Source organism: Tribolium madens, unplaced genomic scaffold (genome assembly GCF_015345945.1).
Source record: "Tribolium madens isolate multiple individuals breed KSU strain unplaced genomic scaffold, Tmad_KSU_1.1 Scaffold_11;HRSCAF=98;Tcas5.2_LG3b, whole genome shotgun sequence".
NCBI lineage: Eukaryota > Metazoa > Arthropoda > Insecta > Coleoptera > Tenebrionidae > Tribolium > Tribolium madens.
The window spans coordinates 6,370,512-6,383,050 of record NW_025400975.1 but is presented as its reverse complement, the minus strand read 5'-3'; the positions used below and the strand labels follow the sequence as shown (position 1 = coordinate 6,383,050).

General features: G+C 30.8%; 1 protein-coding gene across 1 annotated transcript in view; it reads left to right on the top strand.

Annotated features, from left to right (window-relative positions):
* The window catches only part of LOC123005203 (zinc finger protein 628-like), a 29,375-nt gene extending 17,372 nt beyond the window's left edge, over positions 1 to 12,003 (top strand). Inside the window, exons 2-3 of the mRNA XM_044398864.1 lie at positions 6,759 to 7,426; positions 11,263 to 12,003. Coding sequence (XP_044254799.1) covers positions 6,759 to 7,426; positions 11,263 to 11,865 — 1,271 coding nt within the window. The 3' untranslated portion in view covers positions 11,866 to 12,003. The remainder of the gene's footprint in view (positions 1 to 6,758; positions 7,427 to 11,262) is intronic.
* Positions 12,004 to 12,539: the final 536 nt, after the last annotated feature.

The following is a 12,539-nucleotide window of genomic DNA, read 5'->3' as shown; positions in this document are numbered from 1 at the left end:
TCAGAGTGTGGGGCTAAAACCTTGCAAAATATTTTTCCGAATCAAGCCCTTTGTTTACCGTTCAAAATGCGCCCTTAACGAGCCCCCTCCTCGCCACCTCGGTCTTTTTTTATATAAAAATATCTGTGTATCCGAGAGGATTTGTCCGATCAAATTTAATTTTTTATTCTATGAAAAAAAGGTCATTGCTCTGCGATAAATAGTTATTGAGAAAATTGCTAATAAAGTCAAAATTACCCAAAATATAGGGAAATACGATGATAGCTTCTAAACTATTAAGAATTTTGCGATTTTCTAGACGTCAATTGACTTGCCGGAACATTTTACATAGATGTACCTTAGACGTACAGTTTTGAGACAATTTATCAAAATAAATAAAAATAAAGTAATAAAATAATTAAATAATAAAAATAATAAATAATAAAAAGTAAAAATTCGTGAAATTGCAAAATTAATTTTTTTCGAAGCCAATGAGGAAACAAATTTAAATTTACAAATATATTCCTTATTTTTTATAACTAACTTGAAAGAAAAAAACGCAACTTATCCGAAAACATCGTTAATCAATCAGAGTGTGGGGCTAAAACCTTGCAAAATATTTTTCCGAATCAAGCCCTTTGTTTACCGTTCAAAATACGCCCTTAACGAGCCCCCTCCTCGCCTCCTCGGTCGTGAAAATCGGAAAGTTTGCTTTGGAGAAGAAATCTGTAAAAGAAATCGGTAATCGATCGCGTCGTGCTATCTGCAACACCTCCCCGAGGAGTAGTTGCTACTTTGGAAGTCGGCGTTAAGGCGGGACGGGGGCTATTCACGAGCGCAACAAGAAACTAAATTGAACGGAAATTTCGCCATGCCTTTAATCGAGCGGGCCAAATGCCAACAGTTCGGAGAGTCGCGCCAATTCCCTGTTGCCTTCGCTTCACTCCACTTCCTCCTTTCTTGTTTGGTCTCCTTCGACGGCCTATTCGGAGCCATCGGCTTGGAAGCTTGCACGTTCGCTGATTTATTTGGGTTTTTCAGACACGTGCAGACTACTGAAATCGCCAATCGACGAAATAAACACTCAAAACTATTGTTCTGAGCTAAGTTTTTCGGGAGATTTATGGAAAAATGTCAACGAATCTGAGCCGTAAACAAGTTTTTATCTCACACACGATTTGTTACGGGATATCACAACGGGAGCATCGAAACTCACAATAAAATTGTTTCTGCCTTCTGCTCTTGGATTTATTTTTATTAAATTTGGTTTTTTGAAGAGTTAACAGCGTTCAATAAGGGCAAAAAATTCCAGGACTAAGAAATATTGACTTAAATTATAAATTATTTTAACAGTAAATTTGAATATAAGATAATTTTAAGATAGGAGAAGACCTTGCTGATAAGCAGGTAAAACGGAAAAAGTCAATATTTTTTACAAAAGTGAAAACTATATATTTTGCAAAATTTTAAGCCCTAAAAATTAGGAGTAAAAATTATTCAACTTTTCAAATGCACTCTTTTAAAATCACTTTTTTGTCATTTAATGGCTTCCTAAAACCTGACCTGACTCATCAACATGACAATATGATACTTTTAAAAGTAATATAAAAGCGTTATTTGCATTTTTTTGGAATCCTAGAAAATAAATCTTTTTTATATAAAAATATCTGCGAATGCGAGAGGATTTGTCCGATCAAATTTAATTTTTTATCCTATGAAAAAAAGGTCATTGTTCTGCGATAAATAGTTATTGAGAAAATTGCTAATAAAGTCAAAAGTACCCAAAAAATAGGTAAATTCGACGATAGCTTCTAAACTATTAAGAATTTTGCAGTTTTCTCGACGTCAATTGACTTCCAGGAATATTTTACATAGGTAATATACCTTAGACGTACAGTTTTCAAACAATTTAACAAAATAAATAAATATAAAATAATAAAATAAATAAATAATGAAAATAATAAATAATAAAAAATAAAAATTTGTGAAATTGCAAAATTAGTTTTTTTGAAGCCAGTGGGGAAACAAATTTAAATTTACAAATATAGTCCTTATTTTTTATAACTAAAATGATTTAATTTTATTGCCAATTGAAGAATTAAATTTAAACTCATCATTTCTGCGTTCATTTGTGCAAATATAGTCAATTTGTTGGTAACAGTAATTTTTTATTGCCAACTGAGAACACATTTTTTAATATACTAAACGGAATTTTTCAAAGCCAATTGAGGAAACAAACTTAAATTTATCATTTTTAAAAGTAATATAAAACTTTATTTGCATTTTTTTTGGAATTCACTGAGAAAAAAATGAGGAAATAGTCCCTTATCTAACATTTTTCGTGACTAATTAGAAAAATTAATTTAAATTCATTATTTTTGCATCTTTTTGCAAATTTGAATTGAATTAAAATAGCTTTTTTACAGTAAATTTCAATAAAAGATAATTTCAAGATAAGAGAAGAGCTTGCTGATAAGCAGGTAAAACGGAAAAAGTCAATATTTTTTACGAAAATGCAAGAACTATATTTTGCAAAATGTCAAGCCATAAAAATTAGAAGGACTTAATTTAAAAAATTATTCAACTTTGCAAATGCATTGTCTTAAAATCACTTTTTTGTCATGGCTTCCTAAAACTGAGATATTGTTACCTAACCTGACCTGACTCATCAATATGACAGATAGTTTTTTTCAACTATTCTCCGATATTTCCAAAAAAATACCTAGAATTTTTATGTATGTAGTTCCCAAAAAATCCAGTAATTCCAATAATCTAAATATAATTCCATTAAATTGCAACTTCCTTTAGATTTTTTTTATTCTGGCCGTATTCTGTATAGATTGTTTGGTATCTATGTTTATATTATACCACATCAAGGGCATCTAAAAACTTACAATAAAATTGTTTCTGCTTCTTGCTCTTGTATTTTATTAAATTTGTTTTTTGAAGAGTTAACAATTTTTTAAAATGTTAATAAAATATTCAGGAATTGAAAAAATCCAATGTATTTCTAGTATTTTCATATTATTAGTGTATACCTAGTCTTTGCATTTTCCTAAAAAAATTGAAAATTATAAATTACTTCAACAGAAAACCCCAATAAAAATATTTTCAAGATAAGAGAAGAGCTTGCTGAAAAGCAGCTACAACAAAAAAAGTCAATATTTTTTACAAAAATGCAAAGACTATCTTTTGCAAAATTTCGAGCCATAAAAATTACTTTGTTTCACAAATTATCTCATTTTTCAAACGCATTGTATTAAAATCACTTTTTTGTCATTTAGTGGCTTCCTAAAATTGAGATATTGTCACCTGATCTGACCTGACTTATCATTATGACACAATATAATTTTTTTCAAATACTCCCCGATATTTCCAAAAAAATACCTAAAATTTTATGTAATTCCCAAAAAAAATCTACTATTTTCAATAATCTAAATATAATTTTATTAAATTCCAAATTCCTTAAGTTTTTCTTTTTCATTCTAACCGTGTTCTGTAAAGATTTCTTGATGTCTACATTTGTTACGGAATATCACATCGGAGGCAACCGGAACTCACAATAAAATTGTTTCTGTCTTTTGGCTTTTTTTTACTTTTGTTAAATTTGTTTACAGCTTTCAAAAAAAATTATAAAAGTGTTTCTACTATTTTCAAATTGAGTATTTTGCAAAATTTCAAGCTATAAAAATTACTTTATGTCAAAAATTCTCCTACTTTTCAAATATATGTCAAAATTACTTTTTTGTCATTTATTGATTTCTTAAAACGTAAATTGTCGCCTGACCTAAGTTGACTTAACTTGACTCATCAATATGACAGACAGTTTTTTCCAAGTAATTTCTGATATTCCTAAAAATTTATGTATTTTCCACAAAAAACCAATAATTCCAATAATCCAATTACAATTCCATTTAATTCCAAATTTCTTCTGTATAGATTTCTTGGTGTCTATTTGGTGCAAAAATTTTTATTTATTATTGTGAAATTTGTCAACAGTTTTCAAAAAAGTTAATAGAAGTTACAGGGTTTCTAAAAGTTTAATGTATTTCTACTATTTTTAAATTATTCATGTGTTCTGCAAAATTTATTTTAAAAAAGTTATAGAAATTGCAAAAATCTAATGTATTTTTACTATTAATTACTTTATAGCAAAAATTGTCCTACTTTTTTAATGTATTATGTCAAAATTAATTTTTTGTCATTTATTGACTTGATTAAAACTAACTTAACCTGGCCTGACTTGACTAATCCCTGATACAGATAGTTTTTTTAAGTACTCTCCGATATATCCAAAAAAATATCTAAAATTTGATGTAATACCCAAAAAAATCCAGTAATTCCAATAATCTCAACATAATTCTATTAAATTCCAAATTCTTTTAGTTTTTTTTTTCATTCTGGCCGTATTCTATATAGATTTTTTGATGTCTACATTTGTTACGGAATGTCACATTAAAGGCATTCGAAACTCACTACAAAATTGTTTCGGTCTCTTGGTTTTTATTTACTTTTGTTAAATTTGTCAATAGCATTTATAAAAGTTTACAAAAGGTTTAGGAATTCCAAAAATCTAATGTATTTCTACTATTTTCAAATTATTAATGTATTTTGCAAAATTTCAAGTTATAGAAATTACTTTGTGGCAAAAATTGTCTTACTTTTCAAATGTATTATTTTAAAATTACTTTTTTGTCATTTATTGGTTTCCTGAAACGTAAATTGCCACCTGACCTAATCTAACCTAACTCTTCAAGTAATCTCCGATATTTCCAGAGAAATTCCTAAAAATGTATGTGATTTGCAAAAAATCCAATAATCTAATTATAATTCCATTAAATTCCAAATTTCCTCTGTATAGATTTCTTGGTGTCTATTTGTTGTAAGAATTTTCTTCCGATAACTTAATTGGTCAATTTCTTGTCGAAAAAAATGAGTTAATGTCATTATCGTCAACAATAATCTCTTTAACTTCAGACAGAACCAATAACACAAGAGAAAACACGTCTTTCCTAGGCGTGCTCGGCTTGACAAATCCTGTTACAAGATACTTGTGCGACAGCAACGTCTTTTGAAATCCACTCAATTATTAATTTTATTGTACACAAGGGTTTTAGCACTTTTATCTTATAACAACTTTTTCTTCTCTGATGTAATAACATTTTTTGCTGCATATACTGCAGGATAAAAGGATGACAAGCTTAAAAGCGCTTTTCGGGAGAGGATAATACAGAACAAAAATTATAAAACCAACTATTTTCATCGAGAAGACTTATTTGAAAGTATCTAGAATTATTAGAATTATCATTAGATAGTTTGAAAACATTTGTAAATTACTGAAATTTTCCTGAAAGTACTAGAATTACGGTAGAATTACTGCAGGATAAAAAGATGACAAGCTTAAAAGCGCTTTTCAGGAGAGGATAATACAGAACAAAAATTATAAAACCAACTATTTTCATCGAGAAGACTTATTTGAAAGTATCTAAAATTATTAGAATTATCATTAGATAGTTTGAAATTACTTGTAAATTACTGCAATTTTCCTGAAATTACTAGAATTACGGTAGAATAACTGCAGGATAAAAAGATGACAAGCTTAAAAGCGCTTTTCAGGAGAGGATAATACAGAACAAAATTATAAAACCAACTATTTTCATCGAGTAGACTTATTTGAAAGTATCTAGAATTATTAAAATTATCATTAGATAGTTTGAAATCATTTGTAAATTACTGAAATTTTCCTGAAATTACTAGAACTACGGTAGAATTACTGCAGGATAAAAGAATGACAAGCTTAAAAGCGCTTTTCAGGAGAGGATAATACAGAACAAACATTATAAAACCAACTATTTTCATCGAGAAGACTTATTTGAAAGTATCTAGAATTATTAAAATTATCATTAGATAATTTGAAATTATTTGTAAATTACTGAAATTTCCCTGAAATTACTAGACTTACGGTAGAATTACTGCAGGATAAAAGGATGACAAGCTTAAAAGCGCTTTTCAGGAGAGGATAATACAGAACAAAAATTATAAAACCAACTATTTTCATGGAGAAGACTTATTTGAAAGTATCTAGAATTATTAGAATTATCATTAGATAGTTTGAAAATATTTGTAAATTACTGAAATTTTCCTGAAATTACTAGAATTACGGTAGAATAACTGCAGGAAAAAGGATGACAAGCTTAAAAGCGCTTTTCAGGAGAGGATAATACAGAACGAAAAATTATAAAACCAACTATTTTCATCAAGAAGACTTATTTGAAAGTATCTAGAATTTTTATTATATACTGAAATTATTTCTAAATTATTGAAATTTTCGTGAAATTACTGTAGAATTACTGTAGGATAAAAGGATGACAAGCTTAAAAGCGCTTTTCAGGAGAGGATAATACAGAACAAAAATTATAAAATCAACTTTTTTCATCGAGAAGACTTATTTGAAAGTATCTAGAATTATTAGAATTATCATTAGATAGTTTGAAATTATTTGAAAATTACTGAAATTTTCCTGAAATTACTAGAACTACGGTAGAATTACTGCAGAATAAAAGGATGATAAGCTTAGAAGCGCTTTTCAAAAAAGGATAATACAGAACGAAAAATTATAAAACCAACTATTTTCATCAAGAAGACTTATTTGAAAGTATCTAGAATTATTATTAGATACTGAAATTAATTGTAAATTATTGAAATTTTCGGGAAATTACAAGAATTACGGTAGAATTTTTTTAGAAATAAAATTAATTTTTCTTGTTGTTTCTTCTTAGGCTATTCTCACGAGTTCGTCCCCAATGGGGCGGTGGAGACACCCCCGCCGTCCTCGAAGACAGCCACCGCCGACTCGCCCATCTTCCGCACCCGCAGCGCCGAAGAGACCGAAGCCGCTCACGACCTCCTCTCCCTCTCGCAAAGCCTGCCCCCCTTGCCGGCCCCCGGAGTCGTCACAATCCACCCCACCGTCCCGCACGAAGACAGCCCCCCATCGCCCAGTCCCTGCTACTACCGGCCGCTGTCCCCCGAGCCCCCTTTGCCCGTCACCGTGCCCTGCTACCCGCCCCCGATCGTGTATGTGGTGCAGGTGCCTGCCGCCCCCACGCCGCCCACCTCCGAGTGCTCCTCCGACGCCGAGAATCTGCATTTCAGCGACAGGACCAAGTTGAGAGGCGTGGTGGGGGCCCAGCAGGATATTCTTATCCTGCCGCTGTCGCCCGAGCCCGACAGCAGGCTGCAGGAACCGCCGCTGCAACCACAGCCGCCCACGACGGATGTGGGACAGGAGACAGTGATAGCATCTTCCCATCTCAATATTCCGGATAGGCGGAAACGGAAAAATAAAAGGACCAATAAAAGCAACAAGGCTGCAAAAAACAACAATGATAGGGACACGCTCGATAATAATGTTGAAAGGGAGAAGGAGGCGAAGCCGCCCAAAACGGTAAGAATTAAAAAAAAATAGAACAAACAAAGAAAAATAACAAAAATCAAGTTATTTCAAAAATAAGAAGACGAAATGTTATTCAAAGAAAGGGTGTAATTAAAACACTAGTATTTAGAGCAAGTGCTTGTTAAAGAATTTTTATTCCTAGCGACTTAAAACTTCTTTGAAGTTTAATTGGTGAAAATGAAAGAAAAGTAATGTAAATACGTACTTTGAAATTTAAAATAAATTAATTCTCTCTTTAAACTGAACGTCTTTTACTTCAAACTAAATTCGATGTAATTTTGCGATTCAACTTTGCTAAAAGTGCTGCTTGAAAATAAATAATTTCATTAAAACGCTTGTCTTTCAGTTTTTTTATCGTTTCAAGAGCATTTCTTACATTTCAGAAACTCGTCCACTTGTTGTTGACGCCAACATGCAATTAATTTTTTGTTTATAAATTGTTTGAAATTTTAATTATAAAACAGCACGCAAAGTGGAATTTACGTCCTATGAACGACTCACTTCCGCTGAAACCAGCTCATAAAATAAAAGTCAAGCCGGTTTTAAGGCTTAATCTTCGCCCAGAAATACTTTAATGTTTTCACTAGCAACTCAAAATCTTCTTGTTGTTGTGCAACAGGTTTGTGTGTGTGTAAAGAACAAACGATACATCAAAAAAGGCGTCTAACGAACGTTCGTTAAATAATAACAAAAGCTGAAAACATAATAATTGGTTGCGATCAGAGTTTTGCTGCGGCAACTGAAAATTGCTGAAATTCAGTAGATCGTCGTAGAAGTTTGATGAAGTTCGTGTTGTTTCCGTCGTTTTTTTTTTAAAAACGAGCGTCGAGTTTTACTTTTATGTGTTGAGAGACTACAACAAGTGTTTGTGTTGGGGACGCGGCGGTGCCATCGATCTCACTAACATGGTAATGTCGACTCGAGATACGAAGCTGCAGCTGAAACGGGTCGCGAACCGGAAAATGTTTTTCTATAAGAATTTTCCAAAGCAACAACAACTGTAAACTTTACAACAAATATACGCTTATTTCATGAATAGAAGTGTGACGCGGGCTAAGCCCTATCCTGGTGCATTTACCTAGTTTCGTTGTATTTTCTATTTTTTTTTTTGATGGTTAAAATACATTTTGTTTAATGTTTTCGTATTTTTTTACTTAAAAAACATTAAACGATAACAATAAATAAAAATCAGAATCAAATCTTTAAAAAAAGCTATCCCGGCGCATCCACCATTTTTGTATAAATTTTCATAATTTTTTTCTTTTATTAAATCACATTTTATTTATTATGTTTATTTCAACAACAATAAATAAAAAATAAACTGCTCCACAAAAGTAAGTCGCAATATTTTTACAACAAACAAATTTTATTCTTCGAAGCATTGTGGAATCCAGCAAAAAAGTAAAAAATATCTGCCTTTCATCAGAGTTTTAATTAATTATTAATTTATTTTTTAATAATTTATTAATTTAATTAAATATTGCAATTATTGCACACTTCCTTAACTTTTGTGAAACTGTTTATAAAGACAGATCTATAACGAGTTTTCCTGGCGAATATAAAATTTTTAATTTTTTTGTAGATTTCGATAAATTTTAATTTTTTGTTAAACTACATTTTATTAATTGTTTTTTTAAGAAAACAACAATAAATAAAAAGGAAATCAGCAAAAAACTATCCCGGTGCATCCACCATTTTTGTTGTTTTTTTTTTTAATTTTTAATTTCTATTTTTTTAGTAGTTAATCTACATTTTAATTAATATGTTTTTGAGCCTTTTCTATAAAGGATAAAAATCAACAATTAATAGAAAGCAAAAGTCAAATCTGTAAAAATCTATCTCAGCACATTTGCCATTTTCTTTAGATTTTAATTAATTTTTATTTTTCATATCAAAATCAAATCTACAAAAAACTATCCCGGCGCATCCACCATTTTCATAAAAAAAATTATTTTTTTATTAAATCACATTTTACTTCTTTCTGTAGATTTCAATAAATTTTATTTATTTATTTTTAATGTTTTTGTATCTTTTTACCACGAAAACAAGATTAAAACAACAATAAATAAAATCAGTCAAATCAGTAAAAAGCTATTCCGGCGCATCCACAATTTTTGCTTTTTTAAAATTAATTATAATTTTTTTAATTTAGCAAAATCTACATTTTAAATATTATGTTTTTGAGCTTCTTTTAGTTATAAAAGCATAAAAAACAACAATAAATAAAAAGCAAAATTTAGATCTAATATTTATCACAGCGCATTCACCATTAATTTTTTTAGATTTTAATAAATTATATTTTTTTGTATTTTTAAACATATTATTTAATATGTTTTGTGAAAAAAATAAGGTATAATATTTCATTTAACTTTGTACTCACTTACCAGAATTTCTTGAATATAAACACCAGATAAAAATTACTTTATTTCATTAGACTATAAAAGACTACTTTATCTACTGAAATTAGTTGATAAAAGTACTCTTGAACAGTGAGTACAAAAAAAAATAAAAAACAACAACAGAAAACATAAAACCAAATCTGTGAAGAGCTATCTCGGCGCATTCCTCACTTTCCTTTTTATTTTCTTAAATTTCTCTAATTTTAATTGTGCTTATTTACTTAAAACAACAATAAATAGTCAGATCTGCAATCAGCTATTCCGGCGAGTTCACCATTAACATTTTTAGTTTTCCGTGAATTTAAAATTTTTAATTGTTTTTTTATAAAAAAAAAATTAAAAACGACAATGAATAGAAAACATAATCTTATCTCCAAAATGCTTCCCCGGCGCATCCAACACTTTTTTTTTGTAAATTTCTCCAATTTTGAATTTATAATTTCTTTGATTGTAAACCTACATTTTAATTAATAAATTTTTTACTCAAAAAGCATAAGAAATTGTTATTTATTATACAAGATGATAAAAGGATTGTTTATCTACGAATAAAAAGGTTAAGTTCACGAGTGACGAAGTACGCCTAGACTTATTTCACGAGTAGACAACAATCCTTATCGTCGCGTATAATACAACATTTTTTTCTATAGCAAGACTTAAAAGTTTAAGAGAAAAAATGAAATTTCAAAAAAATTACAATTTTTGGTTTTTGTCAATACGAAACGTCAGATCATTTTTAACAGATTTAAAGCAAGTTTAAGCCTTGTTGAGTCTAATTGAAAGATTATTATGTTGTATTTAGCTCGTTTGAGTGTAAATCGGACGCTTTATTCCACCTCGTGGATGATAAAATTTGTAAATTTAAATGAATAAAATAAGTTAAAACATTTTATCCACCCTTGCTGTTAAAGTGTTACTTTATCTACACTTGCAGTTGCTACTTTATCTACTCAAAAGAGTTAATAAAAAATAGTTTAACATCTACTATAAAAGAAGCAATAAATCGAATATCAAAAGCTATCCCGGCGCATCCACCATTTTTGTTTTCCTTTGCAATTTTTTTTTTAATTTGAATTTTTTATATTTTTTATGTATGTATTATGTATTTGTTTTTGCGTTTATTTACTTAAAGAAATAACAAATCACTTCTGTTTATTTTTTAAATTTCGGCAAATTTTAACTTTTTGTTAAACGTTATTTTATTTATTGTTTTTGTGTTTATTACGTAAAGAAACATTAAAAATTACAACAAATAGCAAACAATGTAAGGCTGTTTCGCGAATTTTAGAGAATCCCGTGGAACAAAACAAACAATTTCTTTTGTACTTCTTCAAACTTTGGACCAACAGGAGAAAAAGAACGTAGCTTTTAGTTGTGTTTTCCTCATGTTGTCTTATCTTTTTGTAGCATTAGCGTTTATTTTCGTTGCAGAAATTCTACAAAGTGGTTGAGGACGAGTCCGACGACTCCGCAGATCGCTCTCCCAGCGAGTCCCCCGACTCGACGACGACGACGTCGACGACGAAACTAAATCGATACTCCTGCGGAGAATGCGGAAGACAGTACGCCACGTCCAGCAACCTCTCCCGCCATAAGCAAACCCATCGCAGTCTGGACTCGCAATCGGCGAAGAAGTGCATGACCTGCGGCAAGGCCTACGTCAGCATGCCGGCCTTGGCGATGCACTTGCTCACGCACAAGCTGGCGCACAGCTGCGGCGTCTGCGGGAAGCAGTTCTCGCGGCCGTGGCTGCTGCAAGGCCACCTAAGGTCGCACACGGGGGAGAAGCCCTATGGGTGCGCCCATTGCGGCAAAGCCTTCGCCGATAGGTCGAATCTGAGGGCGCACATGCAGACGCATTCCGGCGATAAAAATTTCAGCTGTCCGCAGTGCCACAAGACCTTCGCGCTCAAGTCGTATCTGAACAAGCACCAGGAAACGGCCTGCTTGCTCTGGGACGAAAGGGCCAAGAAGAAGAGCGACGCCGCGACGGCGACGGTGCACGCCGAGACGCAGACCATCACCGTCGACTAAGTATTATGACGCTATGACGCATTACACGATTGCAAGGAAAAAAACTGAACGGGTCCGGAGAGGTGAGCTTTATCTGGTGTACAGAGTGGTCAAAAAACATAAAATCAACCAAAGGTAACACTGCTTTAAGAAATTATTTTATCCAGAATATTAGAAGACAAAAATACAGTCAAAAGCAAAAAAATTATTTTAAAAAAAGTCAAACAAAAAACCCGTTCAAAATTGATAAAGAAGTAAAAATTGTACAATATGCAAAATTATTACTCTTAAATGACAAAAAAAATTGTAGTTTTTTACAAATTTTGCTTATTTGTAAATGACAAATTTATAAAAAACTTTAAATTTCTTGCCAGATATGAAATCATTATTATTACTTCAAAAAGCCTCAAAAATTTTACAAATCTTAAAATAATAAGTGGTATAACCAAACATAATTTTTCTAAAACAAAATAAGTACACAAATATTAAGTTTTTTAACAGACAGATCAAGTGAGGTCCAAAGTAAGACTGCTTTAAAAAAATGTTAAAACCAAAAGAAGAAACAAGAAAATAATATCTTTATTTAAAAAGACTGGAAGTGAAAAAGTAATATCACAAAGTAATATTGTTTTCAAAATAAAAAATTGAGGAATAAAAAATAAATGAAAAAACATTGCTTTAAAAAAAGACCAAAG